Raw genomic sequence first — 25720 nt, forward strand, 5'->3', positions numbered from 1 at the left:
ATAGGACCCGAACCTGTTGACAGCCCCAGATGTAGCCGCGTGTCGCCGAGTACGAACATAGTTCCTGGTTTGAGAGAGAGAGAGAGAGATGCTAGGGTTCCCAGCTATGATGGCCCAGTTCCCATCTTCAACGTTGATGCCATCGTCGATTCTGCTGCCATGGCGATGGCCTCAACCTACCGATGACGAGCTTCTCCTCAGCCTCGATGAGTGCAATCTCGAAGATAAGGTATTTTATTTTATTTTTACTTCCCCTCATGGGAGAATTGTTATTTCCTTTTTTCGCCTTTCTTCCCCTCAAACGCAACTAGTTGTGGATGAAGACAATTGCGCAACTAGCTCCCTGTGGGAGGCCCACCGTGGTGCGCGCGCGTCATTCAACCCATCCAGAAAGGTGGCTCCACCATCAAAATCTTGGGAACCAACAGTTATCAGGTGGGCCACACCATAGAAAACGATGGACAGCCCACCCAAAATCTCCAAATTTCAAGTCGTGGCTCACCCAAATTCCTTGAATCTAGCAAGTCAAACCAGGAGGTTGGCGGCCGTGGATTACTTCATACGGTGCTGTTTTCGTCAATGAATTGAGAGTTGTATTACATGACCCCTTTGATCCATTGCTTAGGAGGGTCTCTGGCAAATCAACGAAGGTAACTTTCCATGCATTTGTTGACAGTTTCAGTGTGACTGTCCAGTTGCGGGTTATAGGTCGGACTCTTCTTCAACTTGGTACTCTGCATGCCCAAGACCTCTTGCCATAAATTGCTAGTAAATACCACATCTCCTTTGCTAACAATGAAGAGTGGTAGAAGGCGTACTGTGGAGTTTTGGAAAAGTTGGCCACTGACCATTGTTCTGGCTTCATATGAGTGACTTGACAGGCTGAAGTAACTTTGAATGGTGGTAAAAACCACCATTACCACACTTTTTTGATCCATTGAGATCACTGTCCAAAGCTGGAGCCACCATCTCAGCTTTATTTGTTTGTCAAACATCACATTTGTGTATGAATATCTTGATGTCTGAGTGCATCCCTCTCTAGTATTAAGTTTAAGGAACTCTTTCGTATGTTCTTCAGTAGACAGAATTGCCAGCTGTAGGAGAAGCATGGAGCTCCCTTAAAATTTCATCCCAATATGAGATGTAGACCCCAAATAGAGCAACCCATCATCAAATGAATAGTTTGGAGCCAATTAAGGTTGCTCTTGTAAATTCCAAAATCACCGCACCTTCAATCATCTATTTCATACTCTTTCTTGAGTTTCTTGACCCAAGAGAATTTCGAATAAGAAATTGTTGAGATCCCAATTTATTTGTTTTCTTCCTTATCAGCAATGGAAATGTTATTGAAAAAATCTCCCGTAAAGGAAAGAAATGAAAACAAGATCCCTCAGCCAAACAAATAGAGATACACTTTGATTATCTAGGAAATTGAATAAAAGCTATTTCTAATGTTTAAGAGCATAATCTCAAGTCATTTTAAAATGTGGGCTAATTCCGAAGGTGGTGCCACCTCTTGGATCAAAGGACCATCCACATGGCTTGCAAAAAGCTTCACACCTGTCTTGAGTTTCAGTTACAGGTCTTACCTCTACTGGGCTAGAGAAGGTAAACATGATAGATTGTTGGTCCTACTTAAGAATTTCCCAGATTTTTTATGATCCGGGATTGCTAACTGATCTACAATCAACATAGGTTTCCACCAACTCAAGGGAGAAGGCATCCAATGGCTTACTTTTCTTATGAGGCTGGCCATAGTCATCAATAACCCCTCCTCAATTATGAAGACGATCGCATACAAACGAGGCAAATAACTCACTGTTAGAGCAAACCCCAAATGATCAAGAATCTTCTATGTTTTGAGCTGTAGTTTTCAATAGAAAGGTGGCTTTCAAAAATTCTTTTGAGTTTCTCTTTTTCCAAATAACCTACATGATTGCATGTCAAGGTATTCCGTATCGGTAACGGTGGCAGTAACGGTCAATACGGGGGCATAATAACCATTACGACCCTCATAACGCTTGATTTTTTTTTTTTTTTTTCCTGAAAAATTCTGAAAAAATATTTAGAAAATTCATAATAATGTAAATATATTTTAAAAATTCCAAACACGTATTCAATTAAAAAAAAAAACATATTTATGGTAGCATAATGGTCCCCTATTTGGTGAAGTGTTGTACCTGGTTGTTTGGTGAATTTGTGAACATGGTTATGTGTCTCTAATATTTACACATCACAATCAAGCATTAGAATTAGAAATCGGAAAAAAGGCATAAATATCAAAATTTTCAATTTTTTGAAAAAATGACCCTCATAGCTTCTATTCAGCCAAATCTCTTTAATCTATAGTTTTAATCATGAAAACTATAGTAAAAGTGGTTAAATCTGCTATAGAATAATCTAGGGAAAATTTTGGAACGAGAAAATGGAAAACTGAGGAGAAAATGGATTTAAATAGAAAATAAGTTACCATTATAGTGGTAACGGTCTTTATGCTTCGTAGCGGTCGTTACAGCCCTTGTAATAGCTGATACGCTCTAAAAACTAAACTGCCTCGTTTCACCCCTGTATCACGTAACAGTCGTGTGGTCACAACTATTACCTATACGTATTGGCCTTCAAGGTTGTATCGTAACGGATACGGAACACCTCGTTGCAAGTATAACCACCGTTCTAACTGCTATTGTCGTTTATTGATTGTTACAGGGGTAACAATCATTATGCTCTGTAGCGGCTGTTACGACTCCTATAACAACTAATGCGGTTTTAAAAAACCAATTGGCCCATTTCAACCCTTTACTGCATAACCGTTACCTATATGCATCGGCCTTTATGGCTGTATCGTAACGGATACAGAACACCTTGTCGCAAGTATAACCACCATTCCAACTGCTCATGAGCTCCTTGATCGCACTTGGTAGAACCCATTTGATTTCGAAAAGCCGAAAGAATGTGTACTACATTCTCTTAGCCACATTGCATTAAATGAAGAGATGGTTCACTGATTCTGCTTCCTTCCAACATATGACACATGTCACACATCTTACCAAGTGACCAATTTCTTTTTCGACCATTTTTTCAAAATCATCAACCTTTGAGATCCTAATCACAATACATTTTTTGAGGGAATAAACTTAAATGTGAAACGACCTTTAGGATAAGGAACCCAAACTCTCTCGTCATCTTCAAATGGACAAATAACACCCCATAGTGAAGGTACAGGAGACCAATAATTACATTGGTTAGGAGTGAGTTGGTTTACGTTGAAGCTTATAAAAGGGTAAGGGGAAGGCCCAAAATGATGGAGGTGGAAGTAGTGAGAAAAGATTTGATTGCCTATGGTTTAATTGGGGATATGGTTCGTAATAAAGTGGAATGTCGAACATGTTTCGTGTAGCCGACCCTAATTAGTTGGGATAAGGTTGGAATGTTGATAATGATTCCTGAGTGATGCTTTGTGAAGCTCGAGACATCCTCTTTCTCTGGCATGGATGTAGTGGTGGTGCTATCTCTAGGGCTTCCATCTTGTCGATCTTCTGGGAGATTTGGAGAGAGCATAACGGCTGAATTTTTTAGAACTCCCCCCCCCCCCCCCCCCCCGGGATTTGATCTCTCGATCTTGGATGCTCAAGCCCTCCCTTGCTAGTGTCGGGCTGTTTTGGGTTTTGCCCTATTTTGAGTTGTATAGATGAGCTAAGTCTTCTGTTTTAGTTTTCGTCCTATGTTTTTGTTGTAGTTTTTCCTTTTTGTTGTTTCTTTTGTTGTCTTGTTGCTCCTTTTCTGCTTTTCTTTTCCCTGCTTTTTGGCGTTTTAATAATATTTCTGCATTCTTCAATTTTTATTTATTTATTTATTTTTTTGCTGATAATGAAAGAAGATATTGGATATGAGCCAACATCTCAATTTCTGTTTTAGTTTTCGTCCTATGTTTTTGTTGTAGTTTTTCCTTTTTGTTGTTTCTTTTGTTGTCTTGTTGCTCCTTTTCTGCTTTTCTTTTCCCCGCTTTTTGGCATTTTAATAATATTTCTGCATTCTTCAATTTTTATTTATTTATTTATTTTTTTGCTGATAATGAAAGAAGATATTGGATATGAGCCAACATCTCAATTTCAAAATTCCAAAGGGTGTAGGTGGAGGCAGTGTTCGCAATATCGGTATCATGTTACGTATCGCACCCTTGGGAGACAAATACTTATCAATTATCGCATGGGATATATCGGTTGTATTGCGTAATATATCGATGTTGTTGGAAACATGGGGAAACATTGGAAAAGTGCTCAAATTTTTCAATGAAACTTAAGTGATTGTTAAAAAAGACATCAATACGCACTTATAAATCAAAACATTACAAAAAACATGTGCACATTCTAGGTTTTCTTTGTATGGGGTCCTAATTTATGCGTTGTTTTATTGAATTGATCATATAATTTATAAATGTAAGAAGACGTGTGGAAACACAAGCAATACATTCAAAAGCAAAAGAAAAATCACTAGATCAGGTTACGTTTGATTTTATGTTTGGACACAGATTGTAACCGATTTGCGAGAAATTGGAAATTTTTGATTTTTTTCAATTTTCCGCAACTTGGTCCATCTCCTCTAAATCACGAAATCGAAGTTCTCAATCCATGTTTTTTCATGTAAAACATGAAAAATCATGAATTTGTAACAATTTGACATTGATTTAACATGATTTACAGAAGAAAAAAAGGATCGAAAATTGAAAATGCTCACCGTATCGAACATGTGGGATATATCCCACTACTTGTGCGTTTTGTAAAGCACAGGTGGGATGAAAGATATATCGTGGGATATATTGGCCGATATTGTCGATACTTAAACACTGGGTGGAGGTGGCAAGAACATTTTTGATGGCCTATGGTCTAATTGAGGATATGGTCCTTAATAGAGTGGAATAAGGGAACATGATTTGTGTAGCCAACCCAAAAGGGTAAGGGGAAAGCCTAAAAGAACGTGGGTGGAGGTACTAAGAAAAGATTTGATGACCTATGGTTTAACTAGGGACATTTTTCGTAATAGAGTGGAATATGGAACATAATTCACATAGCCAACCCCAATTAGTTTGGATAAGGCTGAAATGTTGATAATGAAAGAAGGTCAATGATATGCGCCAACATCCCAATTTCAGTTGCTATGGAATTGTACGGGCTCATATGATTGTATCATCATCAGATATGAGTCTTTGATGAGGGTATTTTGTCTTGCAAGGGAGTAAATTCATCAACCCATATTTCTTTGCAAATAGGACTTTCTGACCATTCCCCACTTTAAATCTCTAATTATTCCAGAAAATTTGGTCCACTCCTTTAAAGTGATTCTGAATTTAGAAATAACTTTCCAAATTAGGGACCCATTATCCCTAAGCACCACTCTTGAATGCTAAACATGTCATGTTTGGTAGTGACTCTTTCTGGAAGGGTCCCTTGCTCCTTGCTGAATCTCCACCACTATTTGATAAAAAAATGTCCATATTTTCCTCCTATCCAAATTCCCTATTTTTGAACACAATCCCACCTCATTGGATTAAATTTATGGCCTTCTCTAAATTCCTTTAAGAAATATATTTGAAGGTTTTCAATCCTATATGTCACTTTAGCCAAGATTTTGAAAAGGGAAAGATAGTATGTGGGAAGGTTGGATAGGGTGGATTTGATGAGGGTTATTCTACCACAAAGGAGAGATGTTACCTTTTCCATGAAGTCAATTTCTTTTGAAAGTAAGTTCTCACCGGATCCCACATCCATGTTAAATCTCATGTTGGCTCCAAGAGAAAGGCCAAGATAATTCATGTGAAGCGAAAGCTACTCTACAACCTGTGAGAAAAGCAAGGAGATCCACATCCAACTGCCAAATGCCCACCGCTATGAGGGCACTTCTGCTGAAACTTATCCCAAGGCCTGAGGAAGTTTCAAAGTATCTGGATATAGCTTTATTAGTTTCCACTTGAGATGAAGAGGCCTTGCACAGAATATGATCTGCAAATTGAAGACGGGAGATAAAAATGCTCATATTGCCAGCTGAGAAGCAATTTAGGGTACCCACGTTACTTGCTGCTGCAATTGATCCACAAAGTAGACTCAATATCCGAAAATCATGCATACACAATGCAAATCTACTCAAAATAATCTTAATTTGTTAGTTCATTCATTGTTTGGTGAAATACATGACACTATAATAACAAAAAAAGAAGAAGAATCATTTTACCTCACAAAGTTTTTCTTCCAAGTCAGCAGGAATACATGGCTTAGGTCTGTGTTTTTCTTGCTCAATTCTAGTAGGAATAGTTTAAAAACCACAACCCTTTCCCCAAGAAAAAAAATGCAAAAACAGTGAGAAAAAAGAGCTCTCAGTGCCCGTGTCAGCCATATCAGTCCCGTATTGAATTTTGGGCACCTTGTTTCGGTTGCAAAATATCTTATTACTAGATACATTGATATGTGTCTTTTTTTTTTTTTTTTTTGAACATTAACAATTTTATTGATAAAATGCAAAAGCCTAAAGAATACAACCAGCTGAAAAGACGACAAAAAAAAAAAAAAAAAAAAAAAAACCAGCACGATTATAGCTCTATCCAGAGATTTGGAAATTGATCATCCACTATATTGAAGCTTCTATCGCCCATTCCATAACTAGGTTCTTAACCATTTTGCAGACATCCGACGGAGAGTTTTTCTGATTATGGAAACACCAACTGTTTCTTTCCCACCATAATACCCAAATTCTACCTGCCATACTCGATTTGTAATTGATCAGCCACTATACATTGATACGTAATTGTTGGATATTGCAGGGGTTTCCTTGGACCATCCACTCTTATATTTGGAAACATTTTTCTTGAGGTTCTCGGGTTTCCAAACCTCATTGACTGGTGGAATTACTGTGTTGCATATTGGTTGGTTGGGGTTTTGGTTCCAAAAACAGCTTCACCTTTTTAAAGAAAAAAAATTTTGGAATAGAAAGTGTTGTGGGAAAAATGGAGCAACCCCATGAAAAGAGGTTGAACCAACAACCAACATGAACCAATGTGCCAAACTACTCGAAAGATAACTACGACCATAGGTGGGCACGACCATAAGATAGGTCGGCACAACCATAGGTCGGCACGACCTTCGACGAACTTCCCCAAACAACAGCTTAGTAAGAACTGTTAGGCTCGGCAAAGGAAGCTAAGGGCTACTGTGGTCGACGATCACAAGGACATCACAAGCCTGCTTGATAGGTATCAACATCGGGATGATACCGACCTACTGATAGCTCGGTACTACCTCCCTCTGACTAATCTCTGACTACTATCCAATCATGCCTAAGGGTCGGATGGGCCTATCAGTTTCCAACTAACGTTTGGTCTTATCCAAAGCAAACGACCTGAAGATCTCTCTCGAGATCTCGAGAGATAAGGTCAGGATCCCAAAAATCTCGGACATCCACGATCCAAGGAAGATCTCTGGGATATCCGGAGTCCTAAATGGAAAATATTTCCAACGGTGTAATCTTCCCTCTAACAAACAAGATCCGCTGACTGTGTGATCTTCCCTCTCGTATAAATAGGGAAGCCCCTTAACGGTGAAAGGTACACAACTCATAAACCTAAAAAGAGTAGTGACTCTTTTCCTTTGAACCGTTTCCACAAAGACCCAGATCCCTGACTTTGGCATCGGAGGGTCCCCTTCGTTAGTTAGGGTCTTCCTCGTGTCTTTTGTCTCGTGCGTGTAGGTGTCCAAGGGTCTAAGGAGGGTCCACCGGAAAACTGCATCAACAGAAAATGTTAGGTAATGTTGAGTGGAGAAGCAAATGTGCTTGGATAAATTACGTCTGTGGATGAGAGGTGCTAGGTGCCATCTTAGACAGGATGATAGAGGGTCGATCCAACTCAAAGGAAATCAACAATATACTAAGTGGAGATCTCTTGTTGGTGGAAATCTTGGGCATGGTAGCCTTAAGGAGGGAGATGAAATAATTTCTTCTATTTTCTCACCGGTGGTGGATGCAAAAGTGAAGAACTGTATTTCTAAGTGAGGATCTTAGTTGCACAAACCTTCTACACAGTTGCCACTCATGTTTCCTAGCTTTTATACTTGTTGACATTTTGAAAGCGACACTTCCTTGCTTCCTCCTTGAATCTGTTGCTACTTCACTTCACACTTTGTTCAACTATAGGGAGGTCGGTGCCCACGTAAAATGAGGTTGTTAATGCTGTAATTACGATGACATATTTTTTTGATTAGCTAAGTGAATCAGTAGAGGATATTTATTTGCAACGATATTTCAATGTTAATAGGGATAGGAGCTAAATGTTAATCTCTTAGGGCCTGTTTGGGAGCGTGGATTTGGAAACCCCTAGATTTGAAATCCTCATGTTGTGTTTGGCACCATGGATTGGGAATCAACTTTAATCCAAAAGTAGCTATGCATGGTATATTTACGGGAGTTTGAATTTAATTACTAAATCAAATTTAATATCTCTAATTAATGACGTATGTAATGTTTGACACAATGGTTGTAATAAGCCCGCTGAAATATATGCTTTGCCCGAAAATGATGAAATTCCAAGTCTCGGATGGGCCACAAGCACAAGATCATGTCCGAGTGACTAACCAATGATTTTTAGCCGTTGATTTACATGGACAATGTCTGGATGGCGTTGATCGTCATATTAAAGTAATTATAGTGATGCAATTGATAATCTAATTGTTTTTGGATATCATTAGTGGGCCATGTGCCCAATAGAATAATAGTATGGTGACACACATGTTACACATGCAACTATTGAAAGGATTTTAAGTGTAATCCAAGCTCTCACCGTGGATTTCAAACCCTTTGGATTTGAAATCCCCAGTTACTTTATGTTGCCAAACAACCAGGGGATTTGAAATCCCCTCAAATCCCCCCAAATCCATGGTGCCAAACGAGCCCTTAGTAAAACCTTAATCATAAGTGAATGGCACTGGCAATAGTATAGGATATAAAAAAACCCTAAGGGGATTGCTTAAAAAAAACTAAGGGGAAGTAAGCAAATTTAGATTGTTTGGCCATGTGCAACGGATACTAAGAGCTGCACCTGTGAGGAGTGAGTCCGTTCAAGTTGAAGGCTCTGAAAGGGCATGGGGAAGGCCGAGAAGGACGTGGGTGGTTGTAGTAAGAAAATACTTGAGGGCCTGTGTTTTAACTTGGGGTATGGTCCGTGATAGATTGGAATGGTGTAATAAGATTTGTGTGGCTGATCCCATCTAGTCGGGATTAGGATTTGATGATGATGACAATTGTAGTTCGGACTTTACATATGGACATACATGTTTTTGTTTGGTGCCAAATCTCGTAAGATATAATCTTAAAAAAAGAAAGAAAGAAAAATCGCGTAAGATATTTTCCAAGATGGAGTAAGAGAAGGATTCGAAGGCGAGGTGCATGAAGGTGATCAACATGGGCAGTTGCTCTCTCTCTCTCTCTCTATGAAAATCAGACAAATAATTAAGAAGCCAACAACAAGAGGTATCTGTCTCTCCGGGAATCCTTTTAAAGGCCCATAGTTCCTTTCAATGGAGCCTGGTAGTCATCATTCGCTCAGGTTACTCGCTAGTTGACTTTGAAGTCTGGTTTGAACATTTCTGCAAGCTTGGTCGAGGATGTCCTCCATTTTCTTGACCCTTGTTCGGTCTAGGTTTCTCTTTGTTCGACATGGAATTTTGATAAGGTGGTTTTCACCGGTCATCTTCATAGAGTAGGTTCGATCAACTTAATATGTAGAGGGGTGGATTGGTCGCCTTTTGGCTTTTTCGACATCTGGTTTTGATTCCTGGAGTTGCCGCTGGAAATTTGGTATTTGGAATTTTTTAAGTCTTGGGATCCTGTTTAGGGGAGGTGATTCTGGTGGACCAGGCCGTTGAGAGATGGGTGGAAATTCGCTTCACGAGGCTCTACATTCGTATGAAGAGTTCAACGCCAGTACCAAATGCCATTAAAGTCCTAGTTGGAGACGAGTTAGTCCTTATTAGGGTGGTGAGGGAAGGTCCACCTTCTTTTCCTTCTCCTGGTTTTAGGGTCTCTCAGACTAGAGTAGAGGGAGGAGGCCATTCGCCTTCTTCCCTGGTGATTAGGGTGGCGGAGACGGATGCTCCAATGTCTGACTCTGGAGGTCCTCGGCCTTGCAAGGTTCCCATGTGTGAGGCTTTGCATGTGCCCCATGCGAATAACATGTGGTACAACTCCGAGATAGCTGGCATGCCCTCCTTTGGCTTTCGATCCTCATCTCTTTTCGTCCAAGGCCATGTTCTGTACCTTTCTTAAGTGCGGGGGAGGTTGTGTGGAGGGAGGGGGACTCCCCCTCAAGTGGGCCAAGGTATTGCGTGGCACACTTAAGATCGTCTAGGGCTGGATTCATTTTCTCACTTGATATCTATTTGGTTCGCTCATGCCAACTCCCCTTATTTCTCGGCCCGAGATTGTGCCTTTCCTTGTTTTGTCTGAGCCAGTTGTTCCATCCTCCCCTGCCTCGTCTGCAGAAGAAGGACATGTGTCCTTGATACTTCAGAAGGAAGATCCGAAGTCCGAACACATTTATTTCAAATGGTGGGGAGGTTCCAAAGGGCCAGGGGTGCGGTGGTGATGTTGCCACGTGTAGGGCTGATCTCTCCTCCTTATGCTCCCATTCATGTCACATGTTATCAGATGAGACAATTACAACTTCAGTGGTCCTTCCATTTTCAAAGACGACCTCTACCTTCCACGTGTGTCACTCTGATACAACATGGCCCAATGATAGCAACCCTATAGTTCCCCCTTTCTCAGTTCCAGAGGGAGGTATGGAGTAGTGTGCAACCCTAGATTTAATTGTTGCTGACGTTCCCTCCTCACGCATCTCCCCCTTACGTTGAGAAGCGACTTGCGTTTAATGAGGTGGACATTTGTCCCTCTCCTGAGGCTTTGCAAAAGAGACATTGTCAACTATTGATTGTGCTTCACATTTTTGCATCTCAAGGGCGGAGGATGGGATCTCATCCCTTGATGGCTCTAATGTGGCGACTTCTCTGGATACAAGGATGGCTCGGATGAGGACACATGTTCTTGCTTTTCAGAGGACGATTACCTCAACGTTGAAGAATTGGATGAGGCCATTCCCTCCCAGCTTGATTCGGACGGGCTTCCCTCTTGCAGTCCCCCCAAATATGTTCTTTCCCCTATCTCGTACCTGGTCCCCCATTTCCTCCTCCCACTCTCCTCTTGAGTCCTTCCAAACTCATTTGTCTATGTTTGGGTTTGCGTCCCCTAGGCCCTGTGCCGACCTAGTAGAGTTCGTGTCAAGTCAAAGCATGGTGAAGGAGGGGCCCTTGGCCATGGTTCTTTTCCCCTTTGCTCTCCTAGACTGGTCTTTTCTCCTTTCGTGATAGGGCTGGTGACTTCTGTTTCAGGTCAAATCTTATCAGGAACTCATGGCAGAGGCTTTGGACGTCTACCCTCTTAGAGCTTCTTTCAGTTTTTAGTAACGTTTCAAACCCCTCTGCTTGGTCCTCCCCTCCTGGCATCTTGTTGTTATGCGTGGAGGGGTTTGTGGAAGTGATTAAAAAGAAAAGATGGGTGAAGGAGGTTGTTAGGCATGTGGGAAAGTTGCTAGGAGTGGTTTTTGGAGACCGCGATGAACATTATATTACTTTGTTTAAACTGGTGGCTGAGAGCGGTATCAAAATTCTGGTTGTGGTCCCCTTTGCTAGATCCCCCAGACCTGCAATCCTTTGCAGGCTGGAGAACCTTGGGGTTCTTTCGGAGGCTTAGATGGAAGCTATTCCTCATAATGAGAGGAAGGTAAGAGGGATTAGACTGTTTCCCCAATGAAGATGCTCTCTTGGAATGTGCGGAGATTGGGATGCCCCCTGAAGCGGTATCAGGTGAAAGAAATTTGTAATAGATCGAAAGATGGTCTTATTGTTATTTAGGAGACGAAGCTCCAAGATGTAGATAGGTGTCTAGTTAATTCAATTTGGAGTTGTCATGGTGTGGAATGGTTGTCCTTGGATGCCATTGGTTTCACAGGTGGTATTTTGGTCTTTGGGATGCTTTGCTATGGTGAAAAGAGGTCAGTTGGGTGGGTCTATTCTTTGTTAATATGGCCTTGCGGGAAATTTCCTCGGGATTTAGATGGTCATGTTCTGAAGTTTATGGCCCCAATTGACCATTACTTCGTAGTGGGTTTTGGGAAGAGTTGTCTTTAGTCTGGGACAGATGGAACCTCCCCTGGTGCATGGGAGGTGATTTTAACGTGGTTCGCTTTTTGTTTGAAAAGTCTTCAGGGGGCCAAGTTACTTCCAGTGTGCATTTTTTCCCAGAGTGGGTCAGAAAGCATGACCTTATGGATTTGCCCATGGTAGCTGCTAGATACACTTGGTTGAATGGTCCGTCTTCCTTGATCATGAGTCTTTTGGATAGGTTTTTGGTCTCCCCAAGTTTGGGTACTTGGGTTCAACATTTTCCCATTTACTTGTGAGACTGGCCTGCTGAAACCAGTCTTGGACCACTGTCCTCTTTTGTTGGAAGTCGATATCAATTGGAGCCCTAAACCATTTAGATTCGAGTTGGCCTGGCTTGAAATGGAGGGTTTTCATGCCATGATTATGACTGGTGATCTTCTTTTTTGGTTGATGGCAGACAAGGTTTTATTCTCTTTTAAAAGTTACATATGTTGAAAGCAAAGTTTAGGGCGTGACATTGGGAGAACTTTGGGCTCCGAGAGAACGAGATGGCTTCCCAACTCAATGAAATCCAATCCCTGCATGTCAAGGAAGGAGGCCCTCTTTTAGAAGCAGAGATTTCTTGGAGAGATTAGTTATCTTCTGATTATTGTGCTCACCTTTGGGAGGAAATAAAATGGAGGTAGCGCTCCCGTGTGGTCTAGCTAAAAGATGGGGACAAAAACATGGACTTTTTCATGGTATAGCCAATGCGAGAGTGCTCTCTAATTCTATTTCTTTCCTCATGGTGGAAGGGTTGATGGTCTCTGACAAAAACTAGATTACCTCATCTATTATTGATTTCTAGTCCTGCCTTCTTTTGGATGACGAAGTTGAACGTCCCAAGTTAGACGATTTCCATTTAAATAGCATTTCTCAGGAAGAAGCGGATTCTCTCGAGAGTTTGTTCCTTCTCGATGAAATTAAAGCCGTAGTCGCTGACTTAGGAGGGATAAGTTGCTAGGGCTAGATGGATTTCCTTTTGCCTTTTTCCAATCTTTTTGGGTATTAGTCAAATTGGATGCCCTTGGCTTTGTCTAGGAATTCTTCTAGTTGGGTCGTTTACCTTCGAAGATGGGAAGGAGATGGGAAGTTCCTTCATTGTCCTCATTCCTAAGGAGGGCGCATAAATCTTAAAAGACTTCCATGCTATTAGCCTGATTGGTGGTCTGTATACGATCTTAGCCAAAGTGCTTAGCCAAAGGTTGAGACAGGTTCTCCAGAAGGTTATCTCCCCTTTTCAGAGTGCTTCAAATTTTGGGAGACATATTTTGAACAACATGTTGATTGCCAATGAATGCATTGATTCTTGTCACAGAGTTGGAAGATCGGGAATCCTTTGTAAACTAGATCTTGAGAAGGCCTATGATCATGTTGCCTAGGTCCTTTTGAATTACATGATGTCTTGTATGCGTTCGGAGCCAAATGGAGATCCTGGATTTGTTCTTGCATTTCTTCAGCTAGATTTTCAATGATTATTAGCGGTTCACCCTTGGCTTCTTTAAGCCTTCTCAGGGTCTCCATCAAGGAGATCCATTGTTGCCACATATCTTTATCTTGGTTTCAGAGGCTTTGAGCAGAATGCTTTCTAGAGGTCAGTAGGTAGGCTTATTTCGGGGGTTCTCAGTCAAAAACTATCGTCATTGCATAAATCATTTACAATTTGCTGATGATACTCTATTGTTTTGTGAGGCTAAGGAAGAAATGGTAGATTTCTTGGGTATGTCTATCTATTGTTTTGAAGTTGTGTTTGGTCTCAAGGTAAATAATAAGTCCGAGCTCTTTAGCATCCATTCATTGAGGGAGGAGACCTTTAGGTTGGCTGGTTCCTATGGTTGTAGGTAGGTTCTTTCCCCACTTCTTATTTTGGTATGCTTCTTTGTGTGGGAAAGCCGACACTGCATCTTTGGGACTGTCATTGAGAGGATTGAGAGGAGGTTCTCCCCTTGGAAGAGTAAGCTTCTCTCTCTGGGAGGTCTATATTCTCATTAAAGCTTCTCTTTCAAACATGCCCTTGTATTTCATGTCCCTTTTTGGTGTCCCAAATTTGTTATTATTTGGATCTCAAGTTGAGAAGGGATTTCTTGTGGCAAGGAGGTGGCCTGCGGGAAATTCCCCCACCTTTACTAGAAAGAGGTTTGTTCTCGCTTCATGAGGGGGGTGTGGGGATTAAGAGGTTGGATTTGTTCAATGAAGCTCTTTTAGGGAAGTGGACTTGGCGTTTTGGAGTCAAGGATGCTAGCCTCTGGAGATCTATCTTAGTTGCTAAATACGGGGTGGCTCATATGGGTCGGTGTATTAAGTCGTCTTCCCTTTGCCATTCCTCCCATGTCTATAAAGTAATTGCCCGGATGGCTCCAAAGGTTTTCCGTTGTGTGACCTTCTCGGTTGGGGATGGGTATAGGATTAGGTTTTGGGATGATCCTTGGTGTGGGGAGTCTTCCCTAAGCTCTCCCTTTCCTTGGCCTCTCTTTGCCCTAAGGGCAGATATCCCCGTGGCTAATTTCTTTTCAGGTTCAGTAGGAGAAGTAATTTGGCTTCCACCTTTTACACGTAATTTGACAGACAGCGAGATTTTTTATTTGGTTGGTCTTCTTGCCCATCTACAGGATTTCATGCTGTCCCCGGGAGTGGAGGATTCTTTGGTTTGGAAGATTGGAAGCTCGAGAGTGTTCTCTATATAGTCCTTCCGTAGCTTTCTTTCTTAGCCTGAGACTCCTACTCCCAAGTGTCATATGGCCTAGTCGTCAATAACCTCCACAAAAGAGGCATGGTCCTGCCTAATGCGTGCATGTTGTGCCTGGGGGAAGTGGAATTTGTTGCCCACCTGTATGGCCTAGTCGTCAATAACCTCCACAAAAGAGGCATGGTCCTGCCTAATGCGTGCATGTTGTGCCTGGGGGAAGTGGAATTTGTTGCCCACCTGTTCCTTCAGCGCATGTTGTCCTATTCCAGTTGGGGTAGCATCTTTGTCCTCGCTGATGATTCTTGGGTGATGCTTTTGTCTATTGGAGGCTTCTTCTGATCTTGGCATGCTTGCTGTGGTGGGAATCTTGGAAGAAAGAGATGGAGATTAGCCCTTCTTGCAGCGCTTTGGTCTATATGGGGGAAAGAGACAACTGGTGTTTCTGTAATAAAAGGTAGTCTTTGTCTAGGGTGTTTGATGAGGACATCATGTCACGTACACCCTTGCGTACGTATCAGAGTAGGAGGCGGGTTGCACCGATTTCCTTGTGGCCAGGCGAGTACCTGTGATCGTGCTGAAGACCCCATGTGCATGTGCGAGCATCTGGAAGACCCCACACTGGGAAGATGCACATGGGCTGCTTTATGAAGTGATCCAGACTGTTGGATTGGAGGGACGTGACGATCGGGCTGTTGGATCGCATGGATCACATGATTGAGCCATTGATCGTGGATCGTCTACATCAATTTTTTATATTTTATTATCTTTTAAGATTTAGTTTGGATTATTTTATGTTTGGACACCTTTATGAGTGATTTAATAGATTCTCTTTAGACTAGGGCCATTTTTATTAAAATTTCACTAGACGGTGTTTTTTGTAATTAGTGAAACTTAGTGAAGTTATAAAAAGAGGGTGAGCGTGTGACTCTCCCTCATTAGGTTTTGTGAAAAAAAATAGAAAGAAAAAGGCTTTTGCTGTTTTCTTCTTCATTTTCCATCTTCATGAGATTTAAAGATGCTTCCATGTGATTCGAAAGAGAGATTGGTGCGAGGCTAATCTTTATCATCGGAGGTGTTAGGTATCCATCTATCCCCACATCATCAGCTCTCTTCCATCCATCAAGATATTTTCTTCAAGTTCTTCAACTCTTCCATCCTAAGTCTCCATCAACTCCTAAACTCATCTTTCCTTATACCTATCTACCATCCAAACCCTAACCGACCTAAACCCATCCATCCCACGCCATGTGTGTGACCGTACGACCACACGTGTGAATCCTTGCTCTTGTTGGTCTTCCATCACCTTTAAATCAAAACCCTCTTATCTTTTCCCCAAATCCCCTTAACCAATTCACCCAATTTATTCCTATATTTCTCAATCTCTTTTAACCCTAATTTCACCTTAAGGTGTATTAGGTCTTCTACTTTGAGATAAACTATATCCTATGCTAATTGGATGTCCCTACATCCATTAGATCCTAGTTTTTTTTTTTTTTTAAATTTAAATTTAAATTTTATTTAATGATCTTGTATGACGATGTTGGTAACTTAGGCTAGGATTATGCATGATGTTCTTTTGGTTTTCATGGTATCTGTGATGATTATGGTAAGGTTTGTGTTTTTATGTTAATTATCTTAATTTTGCTACTTAATTCACATGATAGTTGGTTCATGCATCGGTCCTGCATCTATGTTGGTAGGGTTTTGTCAATGTTGAGAGATTGGGTGTAGTCGGGGCTTTTCATTGGGTGTGCGAATAGTGTGCTGGTTGGGTCTGTTGTATTTTTCGTCTTTGTTCCCTTTTCTTTTGTTTGTTTTGTTTTGTTTTTCCTTCCTTTTATTGTTCTCTTCTTTTTGTTTAGTTTTTCTTGGCTTTGCTTAATAAATTGCTTCATCTTTCAAAAAGAAAAAAAAAGAGACCCCCCTTGACTAGGGAGCAACATAGAAAGCCTAAACCGAAGGGGATCCCAATACTCGTAGCACACCAAAGGAAAGAACCAAATCCCAGCAGGTCAGCTACCCAAAAAGGCGATGCTTTCCAGCTGATAAGGTGAGAAAACCAAACTCAAGGTGCCTCAACAAAGCAACCAACAAAGCGAGACAAACGGCAACTGAAAGTCCAACCCCAACCGAAGTAACAAGGTCAATCTACAATCCAGGATTGGCAAATATGAACTAGATTGAGAAAATTTCTTGAAAAGAATATGCGAACTCTAGTCTGGAAAAATTGGATGGGTTTCAATTCTCAAATTGCGAGAGCATCGTTTAATAACCAATGCACGAGTGACCAATGTGGTTAGGGGGACTCTCTCTCTCTCTCTCTCTCTCTCTCTCTCTCTCTCTCTCTCTACTCTAGTTTCCCTTCTCTACTTTTGATCCTTAGTGAGTTTGAAGGATCTCTCTCTCTCTCTCTCTCTCTCTCTCTAGTTTCCCTTCTCTATTTCTGATCCTTAGTGAGTTTGAAGGATGTCGATAATGTGAGAAACTGATACCTTGTCGTTGTCAGGGATTTTAATTCTTATTTCCTAGCTGGCACTCTAGTACTGAATCCAGAATTTGGTGAGCCTTGTCAATGTGGTTTACTTTGGGAATCGGCTAGTTTTAAAGGCATATTGGCTGAACTGTGTTCTCTTTCTTTCCTTTTTGCAGTGGAATGAAATAAAAAGGATGAATAACAACTTGGTTGTGATTGGGAAAACAACTATTGACAATGACAAAGAAGACTTCGATGCTGATGCTGATGACGATGATGCTGACAATGTGGAGGAGTCTGAGGGAGATGAGTTTGAGCAGGAAGCTGGTTGATTTGCCTCCAAACTTCAAAACTTTAGTAGCTTTGATTCGTGAACTTTTGTTTTTGATGCATTGATACTCTGGGCCAGGTCCATGGCTTCGATGTCCTTTTCATCTGACAGCCAAAAAATCTCTTGCATTTGCTTTCACAATTGTTCCAGTGCATCAGTAGGCAAGGACAATGAGAATGATAAAGATAAATCTAAAGCTGAAAGACATGGATTTAGTAGAGAAAGGATGATAAGATAAAAATCTTTTTCAAGCTCAAGTAGCCAAGCTTGGAACCAAACTGATGAATGCAAGTGTGGTCAGATCCATGGAAGTTAGGTTGAGGAATTTTAGTGTCCTGATTTATCATGATGTGTATAATGTCTTATGGTGCCAACTGTACATGTTGGGTTATATGGTTTGGCTATTCAGACGTTTGATTAGATGGGACCTAGCATGATGCCCATGAATATCCTAGCCCTCTGATCAGTGACCTACAAGTAGATTGGCAGTTAAGAAAAGTATGGTAAACCATGTGCACGCTTTTGGTTTTAAATTGGAAGGCTAGGATCTTCTAGCCCAGGAGACTTTTTGAGCATTTTCAATCCACTGGCCCCCATCAGACAATCCAAGGCTAGGATCTTCAAGCTAAGGGCAAAGGAAGATTGATGTAGGTCCTGGGGTAAGGTGAAATGATTACATGCAAACTTGGGACTCTGGACTTGACTCAGTACACCTATAAAATTTGACTTGTGTGAGCCATGTTTTGGAGAATTGAGGGCTCAGTTTTCATTTTACAGTGATCCATTCCATTGATATGATATCCATCTATACCATTTGTATGATGGGCGTTGTTGCATGTCCCTACAAATACCTTAGGTTCAAATCTCTTTATATTTGAACCTGAACCCACAAGTGGTGAACTATATTATTTGACTGGTAAGCATTTAGCCGACTCGTCCGAGTTCGCCCAAAAATAAAGCAGATCCAAATCTTCGGTGGACCACATCCCAGGAAACAATGGTGATTCACCATTAAGAACTTACTTCAGGCCACGAAAGCTTTGGAACAAGCTGATATTTGTGTTTTCCCTTCATTCAGATGTGTGTGACCTTATCGACGGATTGGATGGCAAGTAAACAATACCGTGGGCCCTTGGAAGTTTTTAATGGTAGTCATTCAATGAGCACTGTTTCTTGTGGTGTGGTCCACTTGAGATTTGGATCTGCTTCAATTTTGGGCTCATGCCCTAAAATGAGTTGGCAAAACGGATGGACTGTGTGGATATATGACACATACATAAGGTGCAAGCCCGAACGACCTGATCGAATCCTCTCCCGAGTTAAATGGCTGGTGGGTGTTTATGACAACCATCACATTCTTTATTGAGTTTGTGGAAATAAAAATTGAGTTGACTTGTGCGAATCCTAAGTCAACTCGTTGAGTCGGCTCCAATGCCCTAAAACAAAGACTTGGATTGCGTTGTGTAGCACTCAGCACCTATGTCGGTACTGCATGCTGCTGGAAAACATGTGGGGGCTCACCATGATGTGTGTTTTTTTATGCATGCCGTCCATTCATTTTGCTGGCTCTTTTCAGGACATAAGCCCAAAAATGAGGCAGATGCAAATCTCAAGTGAACCACACCATAGGAAGCAATAGTGATTAAACGCCTACCTTCTAAATCTTTCCAGGCCCACAACTTTTGTTACCCTCGAGAAGTTTGCAACGGCGTGCGTTCAATCACCATTGTTTCTTGTTGTTCGGTCTATCTGAGATGTTAGTCTTGAATTTGGCTAAGTGGTACACGTGTTAGGTTTGTGGCATGCTAAAATTGATTGGTTCTGATTCAAACCGTTACCATTGACCCTGACCTCGAGATAGATCGGTGTTTGGTCATGACTCGACTGCTCATCTATTCAGTCAACTGCTGGGTGTGCATAATCTCAGATGACTAATGGGTGTTGGGGCTCTTCTTCCTATGAGTTCTTTTGTTTTTGCTTTGGAAATCAAGAACTTTCAAAGGTGCAACAATTATATATTTGAACGGAAAAGATAGATGATGAATGCATGGATGAGCGATACTTACTAATACAACGGGATCACCAACTTGGCTGAGAGTAGTAGGTTGTTACGTGGAGCAGTGTGTTGATGAGTGAAGTGCAAACAATGATGGAAATTATAGCTATTGTTGGCCCAATGTATGAGCGTAGGTAGACTATGGTTGAAAGAGGCGAGCTAACAGTCCTTGGGGGGGGGGAATAAGACTATACCAAATAAAAACTTAAAGTACTAAAATAAGAAATAATTCAGAACAAATCACACATCTCAATTACAATAGTATTGAGAAATTGATTCAAACTTAGTTCATAGGACAACCTTACACCAAAAACAAAGTTTTAGGTAGGACAACCTGATTTCATGAACATAGTAAGGATCAAGATCACAAACTAAACAAGAGACAAAAGAGCTATCTATTACAAGCATTCACCACATATGTATAAATAAATTACAATCATTGATGGTCGTAGTCAATTTCGGCCAAGGTTTATTTTCTTTGTTTTTGTGTTTGAAGACGAACTTGGTCGTATTTTGATTTAGCCTTAAACTTTGATCATTTCCTAACTTTGTGGCATTAGTATCCGAAACGCCACATCATAGATATCATTCCATGCATTAAATGTCTTGCTAGTTGAAGCCTTTTGATTTCCAAACATGTCTGTTGAAGGGTGAAAAATTTACAACAAATGCAAAACCATAATCCATGCTTTGACGCTTATAAATTTCCTTCTAATTTTTCATTTTTTTCATATGAGTTCTTAAATCCTTCAGTTTTTGAACCACATTTTCCTTTTTAAATAATGGCTCTCAACATAGTTAGCCTGGATGGTGCATTTGTAATTGTCATTTTTTAGCTTGACCTCATGTCTTTACACCCGGTAGGAAGAAAAGAAGAGATTGCTACCCACCTTCTTATGTTGAAACCATTACTATCTACAGATGATGGAGTCAGAACACATGAGACTCTTTTGTGAAGACTTCAAGTTATCCTTGAAGAATTCAATCGAGCTCGAATTTTTCATGACCTGATAACTCGATGGCTTGAGGCTCTCCACTCTACAAGGGCTTGTCTTGAACAAATGGAGCTTAATCACAACAACCTTCAGGACTCTTGCCATAGTCCGTTCGGGTTACCGAAGTGCTCAATGTCGTGTTAGAGAATTTTGGCTTTTCAGGAGAGGGCTAAGGCTGGAAGCTCGAAATGAAGATCATCCTGTTGACCTAGAAAGCCTTCATGAAGTAAGGCTTTAACTTCGCTTGGCTCGCTGCGAGTTGCGACGTGCCACCATGAGATGGACTAAGACGAAGACTACCTCTAAACAACGAGGCTTGTCCATAGCGAAGATGTAGATTTATCTTAAGCAATAAGAGGTCGAATTGCCTCGATGGACTGTGCATGTTGAGACTTAAATATTACATATTTAACCCTTCAATCACATTAGTTTTCCTGGCATTTAAGTGTTAATTCGATTTAATTATATATGTTTTTGTCATGCGAGGTGGTTTAGGACCTAAAGATGAATATGCGCTTAAAACGATAGATTTAGAGCTTAAAAGAAGATAATAAAGAATTAGATAATTGGAGGTGTTTAATGAAGAATTCACATGTTAAAGATCTAAGGAAACGAAGCGATGAATAAAGAGAATTAAAGATTTGAAGTGAAGAAAAGGAATCCTGAAAATTTTCCAAAAAAAAAAAAATCATATTCTGAAAGTCCGAGTCTAAAAAGAGAAGTCCTGAAATAATTCCAAAAATAGACTTCAATCCGACCAAAGCCAACTTCAGTCCAAGTTGACTGGCCATCTCGATTCAGTTTGGTCAGTAGCTCAGGCCAGTTCGAGCAGAGTTTGAGCCTGTGCGACATTTTCTTAAACACATGAAGTGCACCTTTAATTTCTCATAGTATGCAAAACAATAGTAACAGTTTACAAGTCGGTGCGAAAGTTAGAGTTCCATAACTATAAATAGGAGTCCCTAGGATGTTCCAAAGCATCTTCTAGGGTTTGGAAAGAGAGAGAAGGCCTAAGTGGAGCGCCAACAACGTTCTTTCACTTCGATTTCTTCATGGTTCTAGTTGATCTTTTTGTTTTTCTTATAGGATGTTAGTCTTCTTAGGTTAATCTCTTAGCTAAGGCTAAGGGATGAAACCTTTAATTTATTTTGATATTTAGTTTGCTTTGATTTAAGTATATGTTGAACTTTCATTAAGTTTTAGTTTAAATAAAGATTTAGCATGGAAGCATAAAAATCAATGCGATAGGGCCAACTGACCTGCACTGGGAATGTAAGGGTTGTGCCCTCTGGTCCATAGGCTGTCACCACTCTAGTATCGCAATCGATCTCTGCCTTCATCTCTGTGAGCCAATCCATACCGAGAATAATATCATAATGATGTAATGGGGTGACAATCAAGTTAAGGAGCACTGTCCTGCTCCCTACATCTATCGAACACCCCTTACAGATCTTGGTAGCGTCCGAGAAAGTCCCTGTGGTGGTAAGGATCCTCACCCCAACTATAGGACTAGTTTCTAACCCCAGCCGCTTGACTTCTACGCATGATATGATAGAGACAGTGGACCCGGTGTCCACTAATAAAAAAACTGGAGTACCTTGGATATGTGCTGTAACATCAAAAGCCATAGGTGGCATAGGTGCTGCCTCTGATGTTTCAACTGTAAGTGAGTGCACGCGAGCCTGTTGCGGGCAGTTAGGCGGCGCTGTCATAGGCCGTTGAGGCGGCCTAGATCGAGGTACGGGTGGCCGAAATAATGGATGAACTGGTGCCGAGTGTAGAGGTGGTACCGATATAACCTGGGAAAGCTGGCGGTTGATCCTCTAGGGTGGTGAGAAGCCGCTATCCCACACCTAGTGAAGCAGTTCACCTCCGTGTGGCCTGGCCTCTTGCAGTAGGCACACCACACATCAGGTCGCCTCACTGGGGCAGGTGAAGCCATCAGCCTTAGCGATGAGTCTGCCCGCGGCCTCTTCCCAAGGAATAGTCTGCTCGAAATCTCTGGTCACGGCCTAGGAGCCATCGATACTCATATATGGGACTTCCTGTCCCCGTCCTGCTCAGCTCTCATGGACATGCTCACTAGCTCAGCATAGCTAGGTATGCTAGCACAGCACATCTTCGAGCGAATATCGGGTCGCAGGCCCTCAGATAAACGACGCATACGCATCGACTCATCTGTCAGAATCAACGGGGCGTACCTGTCCAACTCCGTAAATCTGTTCTCATATTCGACCATCGACATCCCTCCCTGTCGAAGGCGAAGGAACTCACTCTCCTTCTCGTGGCGATAGGTGACGGGATAGTATTTCTCGTGGAAGCGGGTCTCAAAATCTGCCCACGTCCATATGTGTCCAACCGCAACAGTACGAAGGACACTGTCCCACCATAAGCTGGCCTCCTTCTCAAACATGAAAGTGACCAACTCCACCTGCTCAGGCTCTATGTAGTGCAGTGGATTTAGCATCTTAAAGATGCGGTCAAGCCAATACTCGGTCTCCTCGGGTCTGTGAGTACCCGCAAAGGTAGGGGGCCGCAAGCGCTGAAATCGCTCAAAAAGGCCGCTAGTACCCACATTCCCAGCAGGGGGCACGGGTGATGCAGGGGGAGCCACGCCCATGCCTTGGGCAAAAATCCCTACCATGGTGGTTAAAAACTGCTGCCGCTGCCGTTGCTACTGTGCCTACTGCTGCTGTATCAACAACATCAACTGCTCCAACCTATCAGTAGGGGGAGCTAACTGAGGTCTAGATGGGGTCGAAGAGGATGCATGGTTCTGCTCTGGAACCGGTGGTACAACAGGTGTAGGCTCATTGATGGGGCCAGTGGCCGGCTGAGAATCCGGTATAATGTTAGAGGGAGACGGGCCCGAACTAGGGTCCGTGTGGCTATCGCTTAGGGGAGGTGCCCCGTCAAACGACTCGCCAATAGTGAGACGTGTCGTACTTCGTGCGGCCTTAGGTGGCATTCCCTATATACAACATAAGGGGCAACCCAGGTCAGATTCAGCATGCCCATAAACTCAACCACACAACATTTACACACAATTTAAAGAAACTTCATGCATTTTATCTACCAAAATTGTCATAATTCCATGAGATACGACATTACATGAATCATAATAGGAAATGCATATGAGCTATTACAAGTAAGGCTGTAAACACCATTCTAAAAAAAACTACTAAACACAAATATTCTAAAACAGCAACAACACAAACTATAGGGCGACGACAAGGATGACTAGACATCCGAGTCTAGCGACGGAAGAGGGGCACCCTTATCGTGTAGGCAACACAGGATAGTTTTCAAGGTGCGAGTCACCTTTTTAAACTTGTGCTTCACGAGGGCCGGGACATCAATGATCTCCTGTCGTAGGGCAGCCTGACCCTCCTCAAGTCGAGCTAAGCGGGCTTCCTTAGCAGCCCGATCAGTGTCATGCTCCGGTGCCGTAGGAGGGGAGCTCTCATCCGTGTCCTGAGCCTCCTCTTCTTCTTCCTGTTCCTCCTCTATCTCTTCTCTGCTTTCTTCCTCTCTCTCATACTCCTCACTAGCCGTCTCGTCCTCACTTTCATCGAGTCGGGCTTGCCGCTGCCGTGGCCCAATTTCCATCTGATTGAGAGTAGTTTCGTTGATGTAATGGGTCGGCACCGGCATTTCCGCTCCGAGTCTATAGCCAAACTCACGTGCAATCTTGCATATGAGTCGGCAGAATGGGAGCGAATCAGACGCTCTATTGGAGCGTGTGGTAAGAACTATCTGTCGCAGAACATGCGTAGGCACGCACAACTTCTCTCCCGCCCCCACTATTGTACAGGAATCTACCATCAGACGGGTGCACTTACTGCGGTTGCTCCACCTGGGGTACACGTTGTACGTGAAGATGTGGTGGAGTAGGCGAAAGTCGTCCATCATATTGGTCGCTAGGAGGCTGTTGTTTGGATTCCAGTGGGCCAGTTGTCTACAAAGGAATCACGTGCGGCGGTCCCTTTCACGTGCACTCCTCAAATTCTTCTCGCTTACATGGGTCTCGCCAAGCGGCATTTTCATGAGTCGGGCTATTAAGCCAGCATCAATTGTGGCCTCCCAATCTTTACCCACTGGGATCTTGAACTGCAAGGGCTTCAGCGTAGGCTCTCGAATGTGGGCGTAGAAGGCTCGGACTGTGCCCACATTTGCGCGGTACTCACCCTCAAACACAGGACCCCACCCAGCCTCGACTAGGCGGTCCATCACCAGATATTACCCAAAGAACCTCTCATCCACATGAGCTTCAAAAGGACCCTACGACCCTGAAATCTCCCATGAGACATATCCGTCAGGAGGATCTTTTCGAGGGGAGCCTGGGGATCAAGCTCCCGCTTGGTCCTTATCTCCTGATCGACACTTGCACTAGTGGCAGCGCCTCTAGGCCTCCTTGAACGAGTAGGGCGACTAGGCCTGGCCTCATCCATAGGAGTCCTCTTCTTCCTCATGAGAGAAAGAAGCGTGGAAATCAAGAAAATGGCCGTCACAAGCTCGAATAGAGCCATTGGAGTGGAATGATAGGTGGAAATAGGATGGGTTGTTGAACTTGAAGGTATGTGAGACACAAATGAGAGGTTTGTGCACTCAAATCATAGGAAAAGAGAGAGATAGGAGGGGGTTTTGGTGGAAATGATGGAGGGGTGTGTGTGTTGAAGGAAAATGAGGAAATAGGTGGATGAAGGGGAGATTGGACAGAGAAACAAAGGTTTTCGAAGAAAATGGAGAGCTTGGAGGGGTAGGTTATGAAAAGGGGGCATGTTAGGAGGGGTTAAAACTGACCCACCCTACATTAGTGGGCCATACAATGCCCTAGAGGCGTCAGCCCAAACCGGCCCGCCCAGCTAAGCCCGCCAGCCGGCGAGGCCTCGCGGAACTGGCGAGGTCTTCCTGTCCCCTAGACCCTAAAAACATGTGGG

General features: G+C 42.4%; 1 protein-coding gene across 1 annotated transcript; it reads left to right on the plus strand.

Moving 5' to 3' along the window:
* Window positions 1–28: 28 nt before the first annotated feature.
* Window positions 29–18059, plus strand: LOC131258367 (uncharacterized). The gene is made up of 2 exons (XM_058259642.1): window positions 29–229; window positions 17575–18059. Exons 1-2 carry the CDS (start codon window positions 89–91, stop codon window positions 17728–17730), a joined length of 297 nt encoding a protein of 98 aa, XP_058115625.1. The 5' UTR covers window positions 29–88; the 3' UTR covers window positions 17731–18059.
* Window positions 18060–25720: the final 7661 nt, after the last annotated feature.

This window comes from Magnolia sinica, chromosome 10 (assembly GCF_029962835.1).
Source record: "Magnolia sinica isolate HGM2019 chromosome 10, MsV1, whole genome shotgun sequence".
Lineage (NCBI taxonomy): Eukaryota > Viridiplantae > Streptophyta > Magnoliopsida > Magnoliales > Magnoliaceae > Magnolia > Magnolia sinica.

What these genes read in the sequence shown, in the direction of transcription:
- LOC131258367 (XM_058259642.1), top strand. Translation starts at nt 89, where the DNA reads ATGCTAGGGTTCCCAGCTATGATGGCCCAGTTCCCATCTTCAACGTTG. An exon ending in AGTGCAATCTCGAAGATAAG is followed by an intron (nt 230 to 17,574) that starts GTATTTTATTTT and finishes TCCTTTTTGCAG; the next exon opens with TGGAATGAAATAAAAAGGAT.